Source organism: Danaus plexippus, chromosome 4 (assembly GCF_018135715.1).
Source record: "Danaus plexippus chromosome 4, MEX_DaPlex, whole genome shotgun sequence".
In the NCBI taxonomy this organism is placed as follows: domain Eukaryota; kingdom Metazoa; phylum Arthropoda; class Insecta; order Lepidoptera; family Nymphalidae; genus Danaus; species Danaus plexippus.
In genome coordinates, this window is record NC_083538.1 from 2,997,027 (window position 1) to 3,023,863 (window position 26,837).

The 26,837-nt window shown below is 32.2% G+C and overlaps 1 protein-coding gene across 1 annotated transcript; it reads left to right on the top strand.

Moving 5' to 3' along the window:
- The first annotated feature begins 3,420 nt into the window (after positions 1 to 3,420).
- Positions 3,421 to 5,588, top strand: LOC133319917 (uncharacterized). Its single transcript, XM_061526163.1, has 4 exons — positions 3,421 to 4,064; positions 4,437 to 4,536; positions 5,047 to 5,151; positions 5,421 to 5,588. Exons 1-4 carry the CDS (start codon positions 3,421 to 3,423, stop codon positions 5,586 to 5,588), a joined length of 1,017 nt encoding a protein of 338 aa, XP_061382147.1.
- The last annotated feature ends 21,249 nt before the right edge of the window (positions 5,589 to 26,837 follow it).

Here is a 26,837-nt window from a genome sequence, read left to right on the forward strand (position 1 = left end):
ATACCAAATTAAACAACGATTACGAAATTTTAAGGTTGTAATAACAACGCCTTTACTTGAAATCAATTTTAGTTTTATTAAGATATATAAAAATTTATTGAAGTAAAAATATAAAAATTTTATTTTTTTCTGTTTAAGGTGGCTTACAAAAGATTACATAATTAGCGTGGATATGTCTTTAAAACTTTTATTTAAGATAAAAAACTCTTTGGAGTTTTGTTACTTCCTAGGGCTTGTATTAATAATAATATGACCTATCACACTTATGTGTAGTATGATGATCAAAAATACATTCTTGTTTAAAATTAGGGTAAGTCCTTATTTGAAGTGTGCAGTAATTTTCCTTCAGTAATATTATTTTTATCCACATATACGAGTAACCTTAGACACAGCTGATTGGCCTAAGTAAGTAGGTACCTCCATCTCGTAAAAGATTTGCAGTTGTTTTTCGCGCGATTGACGAGTTTTTGAATCCTTGACTAATTTTATACTAATATAAATTCTATAGTTATAAAATGTAAAAATATCATCTTGTCAGGAGATTAGGAAGCAGTTAAAACACTATCACATATAAGAAAAAATTGTTTAATTATTTCTTCACTGTTTTATTACTAGTATCTTTTCAGTATTCAAATGTAGTATCAAATTTAATATTACTAAGATATAACTTATAACTCTTATGTGTCTCGTAAAATGATATATAAAAAAAAAGTATGATATATATTTTCTTTTAGCGGAGCGAAAGTCGGGATTTAAATATATTATGATACTGTAAATTTAATTACAATAAATACATATGTATACTTTATATTATATATAGCAAGATGGCCATCATGTTGTGATCTGTGACTAATTACTGGTCATAACTAAAGCAGGTATAATGAGGGTTCGGTGACGCCAAAATCACTGTCTCGAGATGACGGCTAGGAAAATTAATTGAGAGGCCCGAGACGTATTATGTACTAGTTTTAGACCGTGACTTTGTTTAATATATGTTATATAGAGTCAATGAGTAATTTCAAAATTTTTCTGACTCTTTTCAGACCAAAAATATTGTCCTTAGTTTCAGTTAAAAGTGTTAAAAGAACGACTGACTGGAAATAAAATTTACTTATTTTAATGATAAGCCTTTTAATTTCATTGAGAAATTTAATTGAGACAACATTGGCACATACACGATGTTTCCTGATGTTTTAATGTTTTATACATATATATATATACAAACGTGTGTGTGTGTGTGCGTTTATATGTGTAAACACCTTACAGAAACTTCTCTAGGCAGGCTCTTAAAGGCTTTTACTTAATTTTTCTTCTCTTTGTTAAAACACAATTTAGAAGCGAAGGAGTTGAAGTGTTTGTATACACGTTTTGTTTAGCTAACAGTTAAACCACATTGACGTCAAATATCTAAACTGACGGTTACATATCTGACGTCAGTATAAATCCGATACAGGGGAATACCAGAGTCCAGAGGCTTTGTACTAGTTATATTAAATCTATTCGTTCAATAAGAAATACTAGCTGAGAATAATTGTAATAAATCGAAAGCCTTAAATGCTCCTGAAGCAATTAACCATAACCAGATTTTAAAACTCTTTATTTATTGTAAGTCATATATTATCACACACTAATTAAAAAATATCTTATATTATATTATAAGGCAATATATTTTTTAAACAATTAGCACCATTTACATTTAATAACGAAAATTAATAATGGAATAATGGCTTGGATAATAATGGAATCGTTGTATACATTTATGTCTATGTTTGAAAGTCCACATAATACGTTAAGATTATTAATCGATATTTCGAGCGATGTTCTCCTAATCCTTCTTATTGAAGTTGTATGCTGCACTAAAACTAATTTATCACGTGAACTTGTATGTACTTATAGTTAACAATTATATTAGTTAAGAAAATTGTCGCTTGTAGTTAATTTTGCATTTTCTATACCGTAAATCGTTTAGTTATATTTGAAAAAATTGTTAAATTAATGAATTTAATGGATTTAAAGATACACGATCAAAACGGTGTGACCTAAAAGATTTTTTTCTTTTCATCACTTCCTCATTATATCTTACGTATCGCAAAATTCAAAGCAAAATATTTCTTAATTTGTCTTTGTGAATATTTACTTCAACAAAATATAAAACAAGTTCCTAAAATATTTATCAAACTCAAGTCAATGTTTTAAGGAAAATCAATTAGGGACATCTTAATATCTCTCATTTTTACGAAGAATAAAGAATAATAGAGTTATTGTTATCTAAAAAAAGTTCAATTCTATCACAAATGTCGGCGTATTATAAGAAATTCTATAGCTAATATTTTATGAAAGCAAAATCAAGTTGAACATAAAAACCGGATTATTTTATAATTGGTAGATTACATTTATAGTTATAAAAATACAAAACCCATAAATCTTTGCAACAAACATAAAGTAATTTCAATATATATCTTACTCATGACGACATTAAAAACTATTTCTTTTTTTACAATAATTATTTGATACATTAATTAGTTTTTCCTTGAAACTTCCTAAAATTGGTGGCCTTTATACAAACTATGACTGTTACTTCATTATTCCTATTTATGTTTTTATATAATTACGACAATATATTAAATGTACAAAAAAAAATATATATATTTTTTTTTAATAATATTTTTGTTTCTTTAATCATTTTTAAGAGTCACATGCATATGCGACCATTATTAAATGCTAGCTGATTAATTGTTTATCATTAGATTTATGGTAACGAGAGAGTTACTGAAAATATAAACATTTAGAAATACATATATTTTCGCCCCAAATCTTTCATAATTGATCGATAATAATAAAGAATATAATAATTTATAACAATTTTTTTTTACTGTTACGATATTTTATGTCCAAATTAAAAAAAAAGCGTTTATATTCACATTACATTTTTGATAAATTGAATACTAGCCGCAATTTACGTTAGGATTATTATTTTGTGGGATAAAATATTTTTTAAAACAAAAATTGTTAGTAAAATGAATTATGAAACATAATGTAACGAAATTCTAACTTTGTTAAGTTATAATTTTTTAATAACCGTTCATTTTGATATTGAAATTAGTACGAAGTGGTATTGTCAAGATTTTTGAATAGTCACAATGTACTCAATAGTAAAGGTAGGTAAATTTATAAGTCAATAGAATGAAGTCGAAAAATTATATATACTAAATTAATTAATTTCAGAGGATATGGGATTCGATCTTTTATAAAAATGACACCATCAGAATAAACCACACAATATGTTTTAAGGGAATTATTGAAAAACATATTCAAAAGTCTGGGATATGGTTTAGTAATAGGTCAGAGATACAATGGGTTGTTAAAATATCAATCCTTTCATTTTTTCTTACAAACATTACCCAATTTGTAGCCCTTTTTATGGCAACAGACGACCCAAAAAAACTGTTGTCCTGCTTTAGTGTATTTACATTCTGCGCGATGGGACTCCTCAAGTTGTCATCGTTGTTGATATACCAAAAACGTTGGCGATCCCTTATAAATAAAGCTTCTATGGTAGAAAGCTATTATTTAAAAAAGAATGAATCTCAAAATGGAAAAGAATCAGAAGAAGAAAACAGCTTCATGACGGATCATATTCACTTGTACACAAAACATTTTCATAGCGTTTCTACAAATCTATCCAGAATTTATAATTTTACGGCCATTATTTATATGGTTTCACCATTCATAGAACACGCGATTCAAATCTGCAGCGGAAACAATGATCATAAATATCCTCATATTCTGCAAGGATGGGCGCCACTGGATTTTAACATTTTTGGTTATTTTTTTACGATTGTGACAGAGGCAGTAGCTGCTATATACTGTGTCATTATTCACAAAACCTTCGATTTAACTGTTATTGGGTTAATGATATTTATACGAGGTCAATTTGCTTTGCTTCATAATTTAAGCACTCGTATTGGAGGAAGAGGAAATAACTTATTATTATCGAAGAGGAGAGATGAACTTGCTCATGGCAGGATCAAAGAGTGTCATAAAATCCATCTTGCTTTACTAAGGTCAGTTGTTAATAATACTTTTTGTCTTTGACTTACGATCACGATGTTGATTTTCTAACTTGATATTCGGTAGCAATACTTTTTTTAATATATTTACAATTCTACCATATAAAATTATCAAAATAAAAAACAACACACACAAAATTTGCCAATCTTTGTCATGATAAGGTTATCTATAGGAATCTTATTACATCTCACTGAAATTCCAACACCGTCTAAATCCTGGTTTTTAGTGGGTTTTTACCACAATTGTAATCGATATTATTCAAAGACCTAAAAATTAATAGTTCCTGAGATTACCCACATTCATTTTTGCATATTATTTGTATTACAATATTAGTATTTCGATTTTAAATAAACATTAATAATTAGGTCAATTAAGGATCTCGGTGAATTCGTGCAGAGCATATTGGGCATATACTTCTTCGTAGCAACTCTAACATTATGTTCTGTAGCTGTTCAGTTACAATGGGTAAGCTAGATACCAACAATAATAAAGACTAACACAAATAAAATATTATTTATTTAAATGAAACTAATATATTTTCGGATATACTACACGGATTTTATTATTTTAAAACTACATAGTCTCGACGTTTCGGTTACTTTTCAGCAACCGTGATCACGGGCAGACGAGATGAAATAATAAAATCCGCGTAGTATATCCGAAAATATATTAGTTTCATTTAAATGAATAAAACTCGCAAAAGTCTTAGATCTCAAAATATTATTTGTTCAAATTAAATCAAGCTGTGTGAAGTTATTTCGAGTAACAAAGAAAGAATATCCCTGGGGTTATGGGACAACATTTTTTTATAACTCGCTTTATCCAAAGAAACTTAGAAATGTGATCTTAAAATTTACTACCAGATAGCGATACAGACGATGTAGCAACTTATATACTAACTAATAGCAGATATAGTTTGGTGGATGCAAAAAAAAAATTATACAATGAAAAACTCAACTAAACTCATTTTTTCAGAAACATCTTAGCACCACACAACTTATATCTCTCCTACAATACATGTGTGCGAATTTGACGCAGCTTTTTCTCTTTTGTTATTATGGTGACGCCGTTTGCCATAAGGTGAGGCACAGGTGACTTATGTTATGGTACACAAAAAAACTGATGATCTTTCATCAGTAAGCACACAAATAGAGTAAAGCAACACAAGTAAGCGAAGACATATGAGAAAAATATTGAAAATAAAAGGACATGACTATTAGTCATTTAAATTATATTGAATTAAATTTTATTTACTTGTTAATGTAAAAGAATATAAAACAAAAAAGAGTTGCAATAATGTTTTGAATAATTATGAAACCAAATACGTTACTGCTGCTTTTTTCAAACAGAGTTCCGTCAGTTTGGGCGAGGGTCCTTTTTGCACTGCCAGCTGGTGTCTTAGTGCGAAAATACGTCGTGAGCTTGTCATTTTGTGTGTTGGTATGTCTCAACCTCGACGAATATTCGCAGGGCCTTTCAACACACTAGATTTACATTCATTTATACAGGTGATTTAGATTAGTATATACTTAGTCTGGTCATAAATATTATTACAATATTAAAAATACACAAGATGTTCGTTTTTAAAATTGTTCAATCTCATTTTTATACGATTTTTCATTCTGTGTTCTTATTTCCTCGTCAATCCAAACTTTATAATCCCCCATACGCTTTATATGGTCAAGGTTTTGTGTATAGGACTTTGAATAGGTACAATAAAACCTATTCTATGACGTAAAAAGATCTGAAAGTGAACAAAGTGTTCGTACGAACAACAAGATCAAAGCAGTAACTCGAAAAATTTCTGTCCGAAAGCCAAAAATTTTGTGTCGGAAGATGAAGGACCTAGAACCATATCACCTATTTTAAAAGATGATTTGTAGCCTATAAGAGTTAATACATTATTTTCAGTACATTGGTCTTTTCTCAACTGATAATAAAAAAAAGAATAGCGAGGTAAAATCAAATCAACTCCTTGAGCGGTACGATTAAGGGAGGTCGCGGTAAAATTTTAACAAACAAAATGACCGTAGTTATATTGAATGCTCTAAAGAAGCTACCCATTAAGACAACAAAGTACTGTGGTGCCATTATCCGACTTCTGTGAGGTTTGGTGGTTTAATGAAGCGTTGGCTAGGAAGGAGTAACTGTGTCATATATTAGTAGAAAATCTGTCAAAAAACGGCTCAAATTTTTCCAGATTTACTCATATTTCTTGAGACGGTACTTAAACTCCTTAACAAAACCTTTTTCAATGACCCTTCCATCAAGACATAGCGAAGAGTCATAAAACTCATAACTCGTTCTTGGTTAGATTAATTGGTCCGAATTTCATCAGAGCTGAAGACTGGCCGCCAGATGGCAATGAAGTAAATTAACATAAGCACCAGTCCTGATATTAATTCACGTCATTATATTTTATGGTCAACTTTAGAAAGTAAAGCTTGTTCTAAATAGAATTATAATTTAGGGTCAGTAAGATAATCCATATGATTAACAGTAAAGAAATTTCCCGTCATAAGGGTGGTGCTGACCTCCACCAAAAAAAAAAACCTTGTTTCTTTGGCGTCTAACAGCTTTCATGCAAAATGGGAGATCATACTATACTTAATCACTTAATTAGCTTATAGCTTATTCATTTAAACAAACTGAAGAGACAATTCCGTGATGTCACCACTTTACACAAAGGTTTCACGTCTTTGACGCTGATTTATTAAATTTCATTTCAATTAAATATGCAATTAATACTTAATGTCGGTCTCTATGCTCACTTTCACAAATCACTGTTGAATGGGCGCTTGGTACAAAATGAATAACGATTAGCGGTGTCTTTAAAAAAACATGTTTATCTTCGCGTCCACACGCCTTTTAGAATAATATACGGACAAAAATTATTTCCCTTACTCGCTGCACATTTTGTTCACATAGTCCATTTTGCTATCGTCATATACAATTATAATTTAAATAGATTTATGTATTAAAATAAATAATAATGTTTTCAGATAGTTCGTGCTGCTTACAGCATATACGCTGTGTTGAGATCGTCATCATCAGAATAAATAGTTCGATAACTACTAATAATAATAATTAATTAGAAATTAAGATCATTTTAAGTTGATAAATATTCTTTTAAGATGTTTAAGTTCAAGCTAAAAGTTATATCAAATCTGAGTTTCCTCCAACGGTAATGTGAAGGAACCAACCAGCTTTTCGTTAATGCTATTTAATGATTGTTACAACATTCCTCTAATAGTCAGGATAAAAACTGTTGTTCTTGGATCTGATAATAGTAAATCAACATAAATATTGAGATCTAAGATTTTCGCGAGTTTTATTTTAATTTATTTTTGTAAAGAACTACATACTCCCGACGTTTCGGTTACTTTGCAGCAACCGTGATCACGGGCAGACGAGATGTATATCTCGTAGTTTATCCGAATAATACTAGTTTCATTTAAACATAAATATTGCCAAACAGTCACATTCGCGACGCACATATTATATATACATACAGATATACCCTCTACGGGTTTGTCGCCCTACATGTCTTTGTTTTTTAATATTTCACCTCCTTGTTATATATTTTCTCCATTATAGCTTTTTACCTACTAATAAAAAAAGACCGAGAAATAATTTGGCAAACTATAATATCATCATTAACATTCTGCTGAACTAAATAAAATCATTTAAATGTTTTGGTATGTTTTAATTTTATATTTTTTGTATAATGAAAACTTCTTTCTGATTATATCTAACATTTGCTAGGATAGGATTTACATGTAACAAAATCATAGCAAGTCCAAAAACAATAGCATATTTTAAATTATCGTTACTTCATTTAAATATAATTATTTGAGCCAGTGGTTTTCTGGTTTTATTTAAAGTCACGACTCGCGTGGACAGTATTTAAAGGCTTTCCGATGTGAATATCATTTTGTATCCATTATGTTTTGTTATTTTAATGTAATAATAATAATAGTCGCGATTATTTTTTGCCTTTAAATGTTTTTGCTCGATAATAATAATCGTTTAAAATCTTTATAAAAGAGATATCGAAAAAATTAGTTCGTCATATATGGGTTTTGGTTAAAGATAAAATTATATCCTATTCACATAATAATCTCATTTCAAACCATTCAAGTGCGTTTAGTGTTATCGGTATTGTTCGTACATTTTGATTCCTAAAATCATTATTACAACAGCTTTTTCATACAATAATATTTTTAAGATCAGAGAATGACGAAGGACGTGACTAATGGAATGGAAAAGAGTGAGATTATAACTTCCGTTTGCTAAGTATCTGCGGTTCAGCACATGTTTTTATCTCTTATTAAACGGTGATAAAGTGATCCAACCTGTCATAACAGTATCAATACTCGTCTCAACTAAAACCATCATTATATATCAAAGGATCCCTTCGGGGTTATTATTGAGTTAAGATTTCTTTAATCAAACATCAAATACAATATTCTTAGAAACTAGGTAAGAATTGACTTTTTAAAAAATAAGATTCGATACAATTCCACTACTAATTTATTAAATTTACATAAAAATAAAAACAATTCTAAATGAATAACTTTCAACTATCTTGATTTAAACTAATCGTTAAATGAAATCCGAATATAATACAATCGAAAGATTTAAACACACTTCGAAAATCTACTAACGACTAATATACATATTCCTACAATATATATTGTAGGAATATGAGAGGGTAGGAGAGAATCAATGTAGGAATATGAGAGGGTAGGAGAGACTCGAAACGACATATAAGCAGTTGTCAGAGGACATCAGGGCTCTTTTTTCGTTCGTAACGCGCGTTGGTGTATAGTTTAGTCGTTAGTAGATTTTAGAAGTGTGCTTAAATCTTTCGATTGTATATTCGGATATTCGGATTTCATTTAACGATTAGTTTAAATCAAGATAGTTGAAAGTTATTCATTTAGAATTGTTTTTATTTTTGTGTAAATTTAATAAATTTGCAGTGGAATTGTATCGAATGTTATTTTTTAAAAAGTCAATTCTTACCTTGTTTCTAAGATCAGAAGTGCGATACGTACCTTGAGAACCCCGTTTGGAAAGGCCTTGTTATTTCAATTTACCCACACATTTTTTTTTTTGTGTTTTATTAAATATTTCTTTATAACTTTTTTTTTAGACACTGAGTTATTTTAAATATCGTGTTACGTTATTATCGAGAATATTAATTTGTGTTAATTACTTTGATTAAGCGGTGAGTAAGCTTTTATTGCGTTTGTTTGTTGATACGTTAATTTCTAGCGATCATACTTATTTAATTATTTTATTTTGTTACTAAAATGTCTGAACGTGAACGCAATTGTAGCCGCAGTGGTCTTGATAGTAATCCTCGTCGTGATCGTAGCTAGAGTCAGGGTAATAGTTCCCGTGAGTAATCCTTTGATGAGAATAACATGTTGAGACTTGATATGGAGGCAATGATGTCTCGTCTTAAAACGTTAGAGGCGAAAACAAGGGCTTCGTCCATGCCGCACCGCGCGTCGGTGAATTCACACGACTATGAGGAATTGCGTTACAAAGGTTTGACGCCCGGTAGCGTTTGTAATAGGCAGTCATCACGACAGTTGCAGACACCAACGCGCGTCCGCGATATATCTCGCGTTTCCGATCGTCGTGTACCCTATAGAATGCGTGAATTATCGTCGATAGGGCATCTGGTTTCTCCGATGCATGTGACTTGACGTGAAGCTACCATTCAGAATGTTATGATCATCAGGATCCGAGATCTCGCTCGATCACGACAAGTAGGCGACGCGGGTATACCGTTGGAATTAGTACAGGCGAGTGTTACCGATTGCATTGCTAGTGCCATCAGATCAATTAGTACGGCTGAAAAATCTCGGTATTACTATATTTCGAACTTTAACCCAAATCTACACAACTTTGACGATTGGTGCAAACAAGTTGATTGCGCGAAAGTTTTAAACAATTGGAATGATTTAGAATGCCTTTCGCGAATAGGAAATTGTTTGTTAGGGGATGCGAAATCTTGGCTCAATGAATAGGTGTCTAGCTACCGTAGTTGGACCAATTCTAAGAAAGAATTCAAACCTTTATGTCCTGAAGTACCAGATTTTGCTGGAATATTGTTTGAAGTTATGTCTAAGAATTCCGATCACTATCCAACGTACGCGTAATATGTACGCCGGTCGATACTTTGCTTACGTATAGTGCAAGGACTCGATGAGGAGCTTATTTCGGTTATAATTATTCGCAGTGTCATTGATCCAAATATTAGGCCTACGGCGACAAATGCTAAACTATTTCCGAATGATTTAGTCGAATTCTTTTCAATCTATGTTAAACCAAATACAATTAGTGTTTCGAGACAACTATACTCGCGTTCGGAATTGTGAAACGTTACGACAGATAGACGATCTCTGGAGTATTCACGTAAACGTAATCTGAGTGATATCAGGTGCTTTTTCTGTGGGCAGTTGGGGCAAAAAGAAGCTTTGTGTAGTAAGAGACCCAAAATCGAACGGTTATCAGGGAGTTTATCAAATAGTGAGGGCGTTAAGTTATCTAGGCTCGAATCATGCACATATTTTATGAATTAATGGTGATGATTGTTCAGTCTGATGTTTCGATGACAATTGATACACCTCTGGTAGGTAACTATTTAGAGAGGGTTACTAAGAGGATAATTAATGAATTCTCTCGGTACTTGATTACGGGAACTGCTACATCAACCGTAAACATAGGTAGCATGTCAATTAAACTTAAATCCAGCATTCCTGTGTATAATCGGTCATATCAACTCTCACACGCTGAAACGATCCGTGGTCGTGACATAATAACAGATTTGCTTGAAAAGCAAATAATAAAGGAATGCTCGTTTTTAGCTACCACTATTGAATACCTGGGTCGTACGATTAGTAAAGGTCAGGATAGGCCAAGTCGTCAGAAAGTGCGGGGCTTAATTGATTCAGCCGAACAAAAAAAATCTTAAGCAAGTAAGGCAATTTCTGGGGTTAGCTAGCTATTTTAGGCGGTATATAGTTGGGTTTGCCCAAAGGGCTGCTTGCATAGCGGCACTTACTAAAAATTAACTTTCATTGAGGTGCTGAAAAACAGGCCGCTCGTGACTACATCATAGATTGTCTTACAAGTGAGCCAGTACTCGCCATTTATGATCCTACGCTGCCAATAGAAATACTACACAGATGCGAGCTCGATTGGTTACGGAGTCGTCATGATGAGAGTGCATAAGGGAAATCGTAAACGAGTACTGCCTTATTGTAGTAGACTCACTCAGGGAGCTGAGAGGAAGTAGCACTCGTACGAACTGAAGACGCTGGCAGTGATTAAGGTATTAGAGTATTTCAGGCATTATCTTGTGGTTGCACACTTCATCGTGGTTACTGACTGTAACGCGTTAAAACTTACCCAACGTAAGAAAGACTTGTTGCCAAGGGTGGCTCGGTGGTGGGTATACCTCCAAGAATTCGATTCTAACCTGGAATATAGAAAAGGTTGTTTTTTGTCCCATGCAGATTATCTTAGCCGCAATCCGGTTAACTTATGTACCATTAAAAGACCGCTAAATTGGGCGCAAGTTGCTCAGGCTTCTGACGAGAAAACTCACTCTCTAAAACAAAAACTGGTGAATGGGCAGTTAAACCTCAGTCGTTATGACATCCTTTAAGTCAAGCTCTCACCTATTGGTGAAAATCCTAATTTTTGTTGTTATATTCCAAAAGGCCATAGACTGTCTTATGTGTATTTTCACGACGAACATGATCATCAAGGGGTTGATAAAACTGTAGACTTGATAACAAAACACTTTTAGTTCCCAGGGTTGAGAACATTTGCAAAGAAAAAAATACATTTCCCATTGTTTGGTTTGCCTTTCTCATAAAAAGGTAGCTCGTGCTCTTTCACGGCTCATTCATTCATGGGAGAAAACCAGACGTAGCATTTGAGGCAGTCCATATGGACACCTTGGGCGCCCTACCAGAAACTGACGGTCACCGTCATGTACTTATTATTATAGACGCGTTTTTAAAATTTTGTTTATTGTATCCCATGTTCCGACAAGACACTGACGAACTAAAGCAACACTTCACTACCATGGTGTCTCTCTTTGGAACTCCAAAATTAATTGTCACTGATCGGGGACGCATGTTTCAATGTTTCAATGCACTGATTTTATTAATTGGGTCAAGGACTTGGCCAGCTGTTTTGTTGAGGTTACAGCTGATCCTAAACATAACAAAACGCAAGACAACTCAATATTCTGCTTTAAACCTGCTTCTAGGTGCTGAAGCTGCCACACCGCTCATACGTAGTTTGATACGAGACGTTACTGTTGAAGGCTCAAGTGGTAATCGAGAAGTCCTTCGTCAAATGAGTCGTCAGAGGGCATCTAAACTCCTTCATGCCAACTAAACTCGTCAAGATGCCTATGCTAACTAGAGACGTAAACAGCTCACTCTTTTGAACTAAATTCCTTAGTTTTTGTTAGCAAGGTGGCTCAGTCAACAAGGAAGCTGAACTCATGTCTGGGATAACCGATTGCCTTGGAGTGCATCGGGCCGGTTATCCCGGAGGGGACGCTTAGGTTGGGATAACCATTTGCCTTGGAGTGCATCGGGCCGGTTATCCTAAGAGGTACGTTGAGCCTGGGATAGCCGTTTACCTTGGAGTGCATCGGGTTCGGTTATCCCAGGAGGGACCATAGGCCTGGGATAATTGTTTATCTTGGAGTGCATCGGATACGTTATCCTGAGGATCTGGTCTCTTGGTTAGGAATTAATTTAGTATGTTCGGAAGCTTGACTTTGATAGTGAGTTGTCTATCGAGCTGTGGTTGTAGAAGATCATGAGTTTATTTATGGGATGTTGGTCGGCCAACATTGCCTGTATCAGATGGTATGTTTTGGAACATGTTTTTATAATAACCTTCACACACACACACCAAGTCATGCCTCAAGCAATTCCTTGTGGGTCTCTGACGAGGTGTGAGGGGGCGATCTTCCGACAAGTCCCGCCCCAAGTGGTTGGTTATTGGGATGTTTTACAACCACTTTGTGTGGGCTATGTTTGTTTAGCTCACTTTACATTGACGTTAACCATGATGTTACTGTTGAGTTAAATCAAAAATCGAAAAGATTTCTGCCGTTATATTTCTCAATTTCAGACATAGACAATGAGGGAGAAGAGTTGTGTCATGACGCCAACTTGCCTCCGGAGGTTGACCTGCCTGTGGAGGGGACTGAGCCGCAATCAAGCCCGTCTGGAATGTCAAGACATTCAAAACTGAATACGTCTAGTGCGAATGAAAAGAATTTCCTGCCCTTGGTGCTAATACTACGTTTTGGACGTCAAGAAAGTTAAACACAAAGGAGCCCGGGGACGTGCTCATGTCAGGAAAGGCCGTGTAGGAATAGGAGAGGGTAGAAGAGAATCAATGTAGGAATATGAGAGGGTAGGAGAGACTCAAACGACATATAAGCCGTTGTCAGAGGACATCAGGACTCTTTTTTCGTTCGTAACGCGCGTTGGTGTGATAGTTTAGTCGTTAGTAGATTTTCGAAGTGTGTTTAAATCTTTCGATTGTATTATATTCGGATTTCATTTAACGATTAGTTTAAATCAAGATAGTTGAAAGTTATTCATTTAGAATTGTTTTTATTTTTGTGTAAATTTAATAAATTTGCAGTGGAATTGTATCGAATGTTATTTTTTAAAAAGTCAATTCTTACCTTGTTTCTAAGAATATATAAAATACATTGATTCAAACGTAAAAGGGAAAATACGCTGAACTCGAAACATATCGGCAAAAAAAGGGTATTTTTCACTACAAAAATAGCTAGTAAGTGTTAAAACAAGAAAAGATTAAAAAAAAAAATAGTGAAAATTATTATTTTTCGTCATTTTATTGTAAATAATTGTTATTAATAATATATAATACGAATAAATATTTTTCAACTTCTTTTTCCAAGAGTTGGTATCACTCGAAGTAATAAAAAGAAAAAAAAATACATCAGAGAATTATATAAAAAAATCAAGTAAATTTAGTTTGTATGTCTTAGAATTTATATAAATGCCTAATATTATTATTTTATATCTATATATTTAGCCGCGAAATAAACCTCTCACAGTACTAAGTCTTAATAGTTTTGCACGACGTTAAACTACTATTAGTTAAAAATATGGGAACCAGAATACTTAACCAAGAGGAAGCAACATTTATATGGTCCGTAAATTAATCCTGTTTGTTGCTTGTTTGTTGTTACAATATAATTTGAAGTAGTTTTAAGAAAATATATTATCATGTAAAATTTAGTTACTGCAAAAATATAATAATGCCATATAAAATATATTTATTGGTTCTGAATAAATGATATCATATTAAAAAATACAACTTAGATCGTGAAATTATTAAGAACGTGTCAGCGCTTGTTTTCGTTTAATAAGGAAAATTCTCCAGTGGTATGATTTAATCAAACCATCATTCCTATTTTATCGTAAATGAGAATATTTAAAAGTGAACCGCTGATAAATATTTTAAATGAAATTGTTTTACTAGATTTACGTTTATGAATATTTATTACATTCATAATTCTTTAATCCATAACATTAAATCGCATTAACATTGTACATGGAAATGTAAATAATATTGACGTATAATTAAGAATTTAATTTTAAAGATATTTGAAAAGAATTTAAAAGTATATACGAGTGAAAAGCTTTAAATTTACACAATTTTGAACAAAAAAGGACGTCTTTTAGTACTTCAAGTTTTATTGTACAATGTACAAAAATATGTGGTTTTATTATTTCCATACACAGTCACAGTAAAATTTAAACGAGCGAAACATGCACGATCCATTACCGGCATTAAGAAATATTACCGTTGCAACGTCAATTCTGTTGCATTTATACATCTTTCAATCGCAAATTCTCCTTTATTTACGACTCATTTGTATTTTTATTCATGTGACATAATTTGTTCTTCAAAATATGTAGTCTTGGTAAGGTGTTGCACTATTTGAGTAAAAAAACAGATGCCAGAAGTCAAGTGGGCAAAACAGTATTAATACATCAGAGATAAACATACCTATTGTAAGGTATTCTGTCGTCCACGCGCTGGTGAGAAGCTCTTCCGACACCAGAATGCCAGATCGACATGTATGAAGTGGGAACAAGCGCTGGAAATAATGACGTAAAACTTAGTTTTTCGGATACTAAGCTATAGTATTTTATAAATAAGGGATATTATTTTATAATTGTATAAGCAGGCAGTAACGGGCCACTTTCGTCTGTTGCTGTAAAGGAACGGAAACGTCGGGGTAATGTAGTTATAAAATAATAAAGAAAACGATTATTTAAATGAGTTTAGTTTATGTCTATAATGACTTCTCTTATTTCAACGTTAGGATCTAAGATAACATCTTTAAGATATCTATCTCTAATGGGAAGCTAGAGAATTGGGAGTATCCTACAGTTTTAACAACGAGAGGGCTCTAATACTACCTATATCCCGGTTTCGAATAATTTCTCCTAGATTGCCCTGAAATGCTTGACTATAATATCAAGTTGGATATTCCTAGGAAAGTGGAGTTTCTTATATACCAGGTCGGGTCTGTTGCTATACGCTTAATTTTATATTGTGTAGCCTGCAGTTGTTAATTGTTAAAGAAGGAACGTGGCCGAAGCATAAACTTGCGTACAATATTCAAGTAAAGAAAAAAGTGTACTTATTTCTAAGGGTCAACTTCTTTTTACTGCAGACTAAGGGGTATATATGACATAGAAAGTATGCAGCTCTGTTTCTAGCTGCCTCTTAATTAGCACGAGTATTTTGTAGACTAATCAGCGAGTAGCTGCTTGGTGTGATCCTTGACTTGTGCGGTTTATGTATACCGATTATGAAAATTGCATCTGTTCAGTAGAGAGCGATTAGTAATAGATAGTTCACATCTGCCAGAAGAAATATTAAGATTTTATTGAATTATGGCCTCTATCAATTGTTTTGAGTTTTTTCCGAGCTACATGCGCGCTTTCTTAAATATGTAATCTAGGATTCCCGGTCTCTGAGAAGGAACGCGGTGGTTCTCAAAATTGACCTCTAAGAGTTGATGGAGACCATAGTCTTTATAGTCTATGTCAGACTTGTGAGAACAGGAGTCCAGACTGTGTTAAAGTTTTAGCTTTTTAAAAACATATTTGAAGCATATATAGTTTATGACATAAAGTATCAAAGTCTTATAATATATAAGTAGACAGCGATTTTTTTATGCTAAAGAGGGCAACCGAGAAGACGGCCTACCTGATGGGGGTAGTAACGTCGTCCATGGACATCCGCAACATAGATTTGCGGATGTGTTGCCACCCTTGATTAGGGAAAAATGGGGAGGAATGTGGGAAAGGGAGGGAAAAGGGAAGGGGTAGGAAAGGGTGGGAAAAGGGAAAGGACAATCGACTCTTTCACTGATCGGACGAAACGCAGCTATTAAAGACTATTTCACGCCGATCTTCTGGGAGAGGGTGGTACTTCGCCAGTCGAGCCAGCCCATGTCCGAACTGCAGCAACTTGACCACAGCTAGGCTTTACCACCTTTAAAAGGGATGTGTTAAGTACAACGGCTTCTTCCACCATAAAACTGCAACATCTTTAAAACGGACTTAAAAAAAGGAGTGAGTGTCGTCGCTAATGCCCAAGCAAATTTAATGAATTGTTTCGTAAATCTCAAGAACTTTTCTTTCATCATCTGGAAATTGTCATATTTATTGTATAAATGTACATTTGCCAAAGAAAACCTTTCTTTTACAGATTTTTTTAAAGTAGAACATGCAAACTCTTAACAAGGATATTAGGTAGCATAGTATAAAGAAAGGAGCTTTTACAACTTTTGTCACATTCCAAAGCAGGGGAATCTAAAATTTTCTCAGTAACAGGATAAAGTAGGAAATCTTTTTTCTTTTTTGAAGTGAAACTTCGTTAGAATCGTTGTGATTTCAAACCTGATGCAACGGAAAAAACGACAGGTAAGAGACACAAATACAAAAATGTGTAGAATGAAGCCGGTAAAGAATGAGACAGAAATATACATACTATATATCAAAATAGATGTTCAAATATAAGTGTTAATGTGACTGATGTAATAAATGGTAAGTGTAAATGTTTTTTAATCCTGTTTTAAGTATAAACTAATATTTCAATGTTTTTCAATCAATAAATTTGATTTTTATTTTATACTGATCATGGATTATATATATATATGTCGGAGCGTCAGAATTAATTATGATTTTATTTCCATTTTATTTTACAAATTATTACGAACTAGCTGGCAACGTCAAGCAGTTAGCTTGAGTGAGGTCACCCCGGTGTCGGTTTTGACGTTGGACAACTGACAGAGAAAAAAAGGGAATGTCACCGACATTTTTTGGAGTGGATGAACTCGCTGCGTTACCAACTAAATCTTGTTCCATCGTTCACTATGTCTGATAACGAGCTATCTTCTGATCCTCCGTTACATATATATATATAACCTCAATACACCACGTGTATAATCTTATTTATTTTATTCTGTTTTAGACCACTCTCAGCAACAAAATAGTGTTCCAACGGGATATAATTTAGTAAATAATGATTATAAGTACCAATAATTAATACTAACCTTCATCATTTAATTTTAAATAATTAAAAAAAAAATTTAAATCTAATAATAATTTAGTTGGAAAAACTTTAAAATTTAATAATTTAATTTAAAAACATATACTTAATTTATAATTCATGATTTAAAATATTAAAAAAAAATTAATTTAATTTAAACTTATATTTAATAATTCTTAAATTAACAAAATGATTTATCATTTAGATTTATAGGAAACAAAAACAATTTTAAGACGTATGAATATTTTTGAATTGTAAAATAAATTGTAAGAAAATTGAAAATTAAAATGATATTAAAAAAAATAATAATTTAGTTTTAAAATAAAATGTGGATAATTTTTAAATTGTACATATAATTTAATAACCATATTTGAAAATAATCATCATTTTAAAATGAGTTTTTAAAATTAATTTTATATACATTTTCAATAAATTATGTAACATATCTTTAAAAATTAATCAAAATACTTTCATTTTTAAACGAATAAACTTTGTAATTATCCTACCCTTGTTATATATATTCATCTCATTCTTTTCTCGATTTACTGAAGTTTAACTTCTATCGTGTGTGAATCGCACACACACCTTTTTTTTATCCTCGGTGTCCCATAATCCCAGTCAGCCAGCTATCTCTTGTAAAAATTTAATCAAAGTTTAAATAATTTAACAATAATGATTTCAAATATTCTAATTACAACATTCTATCAACTTAATGTGAGTATATTGCGTGCCTTAAATATATTTAAATAAAGATATTCATAAAATATGTGAGTATTACGATCAATGTATTATTATTTGTATAATAATATGTTTGTGAAATTAATATCACTAAAGCCTTATTAAAATATATATTTTTATTTGCCGCATTAGCATAATTAGTTTTCTTTGAAGAGTTTACAAAAAAGATGTGAATTATAATTACATCATAATGGTTTGAAAAAATTTCATGAATCTATCATCTCTTATTTAAGTTTGAAACTTTTGAGATTCTCTTATATTTTTCATTATAATTTGATATTGGTTTTTTATTTGGCATTGAAAATATTACGTACATTCATTATTATAAACCATCTTAATATTATCCGTTGAAATGCCGTATATACTAACATACATATATTTTTTTTTAAGGCTGACAGCCTAACTTTGGTCAAGTTACTGCATCTCGAACATGGGCTGACTCGACCTGGGAAGTACCACCCTCTCACAGAAGATCGGCGTGAGGTAGTCTGTAATGGCTGCCTTTCGTCCCTTTTCAGGTAGGCTGTCTGCTCGTTTGTCCCCTTTAGCATAAAAAAGTCCATTATATTATTACTTTTATGGGGAAAGTGTTTCTAGAAATAAATATATACAGAAAACTGTTACTTGTCTGTAGCTGTTAATTATCTTATACTTAAATATTATAGTCTCGGTGAAGTAAATAAGAAAAAGAAAGATTTTACCGAAATGTTGCATTTTTGTTTAGTTTCAGAAAAAATACTTATAAAACCATAATTTTTTTATATAATGAGATTCCTTGAAAAGTTTTAATTTACTAAAATTATTTACTCATATTTCAAAGAGACAAAACTTTTAATCTATACATCTTACTTTGGCGATTCGTTTTACAAAGACTATGATGATATTTTTTGGCAAGAAATAAAATTACCACCTGAAACTTTATTACATTTTTTAAAATATACCTGGTACTTATAAAGGCGTTTAAAATCAGACTAAGATAAACAGATGAGCAAAAGTAGAGATTTAATCGGACGATCATCTGTAGCAAAATGTAGAAAAGACATTTTTGTATATAAAACTCGACCTAGGACTTTGAATAAAAAAAAAAATGTAATGTGAAGTATCTTTTATATCTCATCTCTATTTTATTCAAACGGTTTATGATTATCAGTTAATTTAGTAAACTAATTGTGGAATAAGATTAGTGTTAGTAATCTTCAAAAGCAGAATTGACAAGTTTCAGGATTCTAGACAATCGTTCGCAAAACAAATAAATAAAAAAAATCATTGTGAATTTGGAACCTAAACGGACATTACATGTAAAAGAACAAAGAGTCTAGAAATTGCAAAAATAATATTAATTGATGTATTTATTTATTTATTCAAATGCCAAAACTTCTTGCTTGTAATTGCCTATGCGAATAAAGTGTGAATATTTTTTATAAAATCATATCCAGGTGTATGTACATCCTTATATAAACAACTAAAAGTTAGCCAAAGGAATAAACTTATTTTTGGTTATGAGTCCTTTCATAATGTTGATTGTATAAATCAAATGATTGATCTGAAATATCAACTTCCTGCGACTGTTAGGGTCAACATTCATTGGTCAAAAAACTTAAATTCCTGATGAAATGACAGTAAGATATTCTTTGTTATATTATTATTTAATATAAACCCAAAATTATTTTAAAGTGAAATCGGTATTACAACATCATATTTACTTATATTAAAAAAGGCTTTTTTAACTCATCACTGTTAAGCTTAATAGATTTAAATACAGACGTAGATTGTTTCACGACTAAAATTTATAGTTGCATTTTTAATAGCCTTTAAAATTTTATGTATACACGGTCCTTATGTGTGCACAAGATTTATCCGATGCTTTTAAATTAATAAAACTTTTAGACTGCCATGTTGCATGATTAAAAATATAATATTGGAAGTTGGGGATTGACGTGATCACGTATATTTATATTGCTTGATGTTATGCACCAGGTTACATTGGTCGTAATATTACATAAACATGCGAGTCAGCTTGTGGCCACGGACAATGCAACCTGAAGTTACGCCAAGCATGGTGAGTAATGTCTAACCGCTTATTCCTAATAGCATAAAATTACTTTCGTATAAATGTCAACAGGATCCACATGATAATATAAAATGTACACGTGCCGGTGATTAAAATAAAAACACACCAATCGAAATATTAATTTAGCCACTAACAATATCAGTCGTTCCGGACATCGATAAACATAAACAGATCTATTTCCAATTATCTTATGACAATATTAATTTAGCTGAGCACCTATTTAGGGAGGCAATAATATTTATTACTTTTTGTTATTTCTTATCTGTAACAAGTATTGTATGCATATGGATATAAGAGTATATATGTATTGGACATTTCAATTTTCATTTTACCTGTAGATGAACCCCCCCCCCCCCTTTGTAATCATTTTTATTATTAGTACTATGTTAGTATTTTTATTTTTATTGTTAGTGCATAAATAATGCTTTGGCAAATTCAATGTGCATTTTTTTGAGTAAATGGTGTATCTTTTTTTTTTTTTTGATGACGCAGGGAAACTCTTTTTACGAGCCGTCTCACCGGCAACTTCAACAGCAACATATTATCAATGATTAAGAAATAAAACTTTCATATATCCAGGGATGGCATTAGCCACTTAAAATAATATATAAACTCATTACACTAACAATCTTCCTTCGTTACATCTTATTAAAATCTTCCTTCGTTACATCTCTATTTTATTACACTTAGGCTGATTATAATATAGTTATTATGGTAGTGACGAAAATGAAAATTAAAAAAGTGTATTCAATTTTACACTTTTTTCCCTAACACAGTGGCAAATAGACGTATGGTTTGCCTCTGATGATAAGCAGTCACCTTAACCTAGGGCCGCTTGCGATACCTGTTGTACTAACTACGCGTTACCAACCCTCCAACAACCTCCTCCAACAATCTTTTCCTCTCTACGAGAACGTCACACTGTAGTCCTAGAGGAAAATCTTAGCAGGGATTTTATTTTAGCGCCAGTTTCACGGACATAAATTTCTCTGAAGCTACACTGTATGCGATCAATCTGGAGTCAAGATGTGAGGATGGACTTCTTGCCGTTGGCGAGTGGTGCGATGATAAAAATTTACCGTTGGCATACTATTAACCAGTTCTTCGGAATAAATCTCATTATATTGACGAAAGAAAATATATGGAGACAAGATCTCTCCTGAGACTTGACGGTTAAATACTGCCTATGAGCATGGGATCACTGATAATTCTCACATCTAGGTTTTGAAGGAGTCCAAAAGTCAAAGTTCATATGAAGGTGCTGAGCCCTGAGATGAGAGCAGTACTCCATGTGGGATCGGATTTGCACTTTTACAGTAATAATATTTACCCAGGGGTGAAGACGCTCATCGCTTTTAGCATACCAAGTTTAATGGAAGCCAATTTGGTCTTATTAGCTAAGTGACTCCGGAATTGAATATCCTGGTGATTTCGACAGCAAAGAAACTTTGTTGGTTTAGAGAATTTTCCGGAGCTCTTTGACGACAGCGAATGGGGTTTTCTTAGCGATACCCACACAAACTTGTATCTTACTGAAATTAAATCGAACGAAGTTGTTAGTACCAAGATCGAAGACCCTAGATAGAGTACTTTAAATTACATACACAAGAAGTGAGCATCCTTCTACCAGACCCAATCGAAGACTTTCGCCATATCAAGGCTAACTCCCAATGCGTCTACTTGATTCTTAATGACGGAAGTCAAGTGATGAGTGAGATACACTGGATGATCACGAGTCTGGCGACCATGGCAAAAGTCATTCTGAGGACTCCTGAAAAGATCGTGATCTACGTATCTAGGTATTTCAGCAGTTTCTTGTTTATTAGCTTGTTCATCAGCTACTAAAGGGCAAAATTAAAAAAATGGTTGCTCGCCAGTGACGAACGAATTCTGCCAATGAAATTGATCTTAGCTCTGGTGAACACTCTTTTTAGGGTTTGTCAACTTTGTCAGCAAAAGGTCAAATAAATTCTTATTAGTGACTAAACCAGTAGTTATAATTCAGCAAATTTTACAACGTACTCAGTAAATCGAGAACCGAGCCACTCTTGTAGATCGGGTTAAATACCTTCTAAAATCACTGACTTCCCTCTAGGATAGTGGTCAATTATTTTGACAGTTGTCAATTCGACAGTCCCTGCCACCATCATGGGATCTTTACAGGCATACATAAATACTGGTGGGGATGCCATTATCTGTGTGGACCAACAATACCAAGAGATTCCCGTCTTCGAACTGCTTCTTTCTAGAAAATGTTGAATATATGTAAAGTATTCATCATCTTCAAAATGATACCAAACATTCGATCTAGCATACATGCATACATCGGCACGACTCAGAAATCTATCTTCGAGATTTTATGCGGGGTATATTAATTAAGATTCATCAGCTGGACAGGCTACCTGCATCTACGTAAGGAAAAGAATTGTCAGTTGTGAAGTTTCTATATATTGATATTTTGCTTATGTACTTCGCCTTCATTGCAGAAATCCATTAATGTGACAGATAAAACTGCTGAAAAAGCTTTTTGTTTTGTTTTATTTTTTCTATTTCTGTGATAAGGGTAAGACAGGGAGTAGATACCTTAGTAAATAGTAGATTGTGGTGACCGTTTAAGGAACAAGGTACGATGACAGACCGGGGTAAAAATTAATGTAGTTTTAAGGTACGGAAGGCCACCTGGTTCCCTCTGTTGTAGCACTCTTGTAATCTCTCCCACTGAGGCACGGCTACTCCTCCCAGTATGACTTACCAGCCACCGATTTATCTTCTGAGGATTGCTATGTATTCTCTGGGTCAATAAACTCAGCTATCAGGCGGTCAGCCAGCAAGCAACCGATTCACTAAGTCTCTCTGATCGCCATGACCACGTATTTCTGCCTCAATCAAAGCTGGTACCCCACCTGTAACCAGGTACCTGCTGTAACCCGATACTCAGGCGGAACACTGAACATATAACATAACGTCTTAGAAAAATTTTAATTTATTTCCTCTTATCATTATTTTTTTGGTTTAAAGCCGGAGGAAGGTAATTAATGAAATAAAATACAAATCCATTTAAACCTATTATAACACTGACATTCAACATTATTATAAGACTAAAATCAAGGAAACACTAGAAAAAGCCACTTGTTATTTAAATACCATTATAATAGTTGTTATTAATCTCTCGTTATTGTAGTCTCTGCAAAATTTGCATTATTTACAAGATAATATTGATTTTGACTAAAAATTTTTTTAAATACATTTGAAGTGCTCATCAAATAATAATTATATAAAAACTTTGGTTGTTTAGTAGGGTATATTGAAAGACAAAATTAAAAATAAATTTTCATTTCTTTTGCAGACTATCATCAGAATAATCATCTGACGTACCGCATGAACGAGTACAACATGTCATTTAAAACTGTTGTCAAAACAATGCAACAAGTTTTATTTTATTTTATTATTATTTCGACACTAGTTTTAGGATGGAAACAGAAAAATTTGCATAGAATCATAAAAAATAAAAATACGTAGCAGGTATTTGTGGAAGGCAAAATAAATATATTTTTTCCCATTTATTTATCAACCTTATATGCATTTGCGTATCAAAGACATAGTGATGATAATATTTATAATTTATAGTATGCTCTGACATAAATAATAATAATTATCTTATCCATAACAAAACAGATTTGACATTGAGAATTTTGTATTATTATAAAATTTCTTTAAATCATCACTATCAAGGCTAAGAGCTTACATACGGGTTCCAGTCTGTTCATCAAAATAATGTTTTAATTTTTTATCGAATAGGTAAGGGAATATAAGAAGAATGGAAATATATCTTCTCAAAATGTTTCCTTACATATAACTATGAACTCTTTTATATTTTAATTAAAAAAGCAAGATATTTTACAGAAAAAGATGTGTTATTTGAATTTTCTAGTAAATTTTAAGGTTTGTTTATTTTTTTAATGTCAAAGGTGGAAAACGAGCAGACGGCCTCCTTGATGTGCAGTAGTCACCATCGCCCATGGAAATCGGCAACATCTCTGTTGCGGATGCGTTGTTAACCTTGATTGTTGAGGAACAGGGAGAGTTGGAAATAAGGAATTGACAGGAAAGGGTGGAAACAGGGAAAGGGCAACCGGCTCTCTCACTCATCGGACGAAACGCAGCCATATAAAACTGCTTCACGCCGATCTTCTGTGAGAGGGTGGTACTTCCCCGGTCGACCAAACCCATGTTATGGTTACTTGACCTCAACCTCAACCCGACCTCAACCCGAGCTAAAGTTACTTGACCTCAGCTAGGCTCTACCACCTATAAAATTATTTGTTTGGTAATTTTTTTACAAAAGAAGAAGTGCAAGTAAAAATAGTGAATGGAAGTTGTGGTGAAGAAAAAAGTATGTGTATATTTAAAGCGATTGTTAGTCTCAACTTAAGACACTTTTATCTGTTACTAAATATTCTTGAACCGCTTGGATTAATATAAATACTTTGGGGTTTTATAAAAAAAACACATTTTCGTTTTATACCTAATCACATTTTTTGTAGTAGGTTAACCTTTGTACGAATACGTTATTAAAGCAACTATTTCACTAAAAATGATACAGAGATCTCAAGAAGAACATATGACTACAAACAACGTGTTACAACGTTTATTTGTCATAACTAATGCTATACATGTGTGCAGTCACGTAGTACATAGTTTGTTAATGATATTATTATTAATGGCTAATTACAATAGGCATTACTTATTTATAATAAGGTATAATTTATAACTAATAATATATAAAATTCATGTGTCATTCTCAAAATCATAAATAGATATGTATACATATAGTTATATATAATATATTGCGAAAAGTTGCAAAACTTTAGTCTTCGCATATTCTTTTGCTATGTGTTGTTTTTTGTTTTAGAAAAAAGGAATTCTGTTAATTAGACTGCTTTATAAAACCAGTGTATTTTCTACATAGAAAATGCTACAATTACATTACATTTAAGAGAAATAAAAGTGAAAAAGTTGAGGCTGTATTAGCATTTTCTAATAAAATTACAAATGAAAGATCGTTTGTTATAAAGAACGTTTTATTGAAAATAATATTACATTCCATTACGACATAATTTTGTTATTTTCTGGTAGTTTTCTTATGACGTCTTTAGAAGTAATGGCTCCTATATCTAGAATCATCTGACGAGGTCAATTTCTAAGTAAATCATTTGTCATTACAAAACATTATTACTCATTATTTCAGAATACAGATGTAACAAAAAAAATATCCTTAACCATTCTCAAAATTTCATAAATACTTTTATATGTTATTGTACATAGCAAATAATGAAGCACAAATAAAACGTCGTGGATATTTTCACAAACTATCAGCCCAAATGTTACATTCGTAGCGTGATTTCAGGTTCGATTTCTTTTTTTTTATTAGAAATATTATCATATCGAGCTATCAGAATCGCGTGACACGACTGAGATGAACGGATGCGACAACTCAATGTCCTTTTGTCACAATTTCTTTCACGGACTTAAAACTTTCCAGAATGTGCCTCAAACACTCGTCAACGTGCGACCTCGCGCTGTACAATCCATTCAAATTGCAAAACTAAAACCAAATTGAATTGGCAGTTTGTTTTATTAAAAATCAATACTTTATGAATATCACATAATATGATTTAAAAAAAACTGTCCTATTGAATTTGCTCATGCAACTATAAAATTGTTAAAAGTGTCATTAAACCTCTGACAGACTTAAAATATATAATCTACTATAATATTTTTTTTTTATTTCACAGATTATAAATTGATACTTAAAATTAAGATAGAAATATCCCCGAAGTAATACATACATATAATAAATACATATATATATATACATGATATAATCTATTTAATGTAAGCATCACAGGGTTTAATGCGTGCCTTATCTCTTCACCTTTAAACAGCTTAACTGATAAACGTTTATCTTTGCTCTCATTATATTTCATTTCTTTCTTATGATATTTTCCATTTGATTTCTTAACTCAATACATCTTAATACACAATTTGTTTGAACACTACATTCATATATAATTAAATCATTGAAATCACTTTAGAATATGTCAATGCTTAGAACGCCTTTGAAATGACATTAAGCATGCATTTGTAACAGGTTGGAATAGACGTAGAAGTATCTTTTACCTAGTTATATGTTATATGTAATGTAATAATGAGAATGTTCTCTAAAAAAAACATTCAAAATAACGATGAATATTTTGACTTTTGACAGCAAATAGCAAAATGATCATCTCGTTCT

What these genes read in the sequence shown, in the direction of transcription:
- LOC133319917 (XM_061526163.1), top strand. Translation starts at nt 3,421, where the DNA reads ATGGCAACAGACGACCCAAAAAAACTGTTGTCCTGCTTTAGTGTATTT. An exon ending in ATCCATCTTGCTTTACTAAG is followed by an intron (nt 4,065 to 4,436) that starts GTCAGTTGTTAA and finishes ATTAATAATTAG; the next exon opens with GTCAATTAAGGATCTCGGTG. An exon ending in GTGACGCCGTTTGCCATAAG is followed by an intron (nt 5,152 to 5,420) that starts GTGAGGCACAGG and finishes TTTTTCAAACAG; the next exon opens with AGTTCCGTCAGTTTGGGCGA.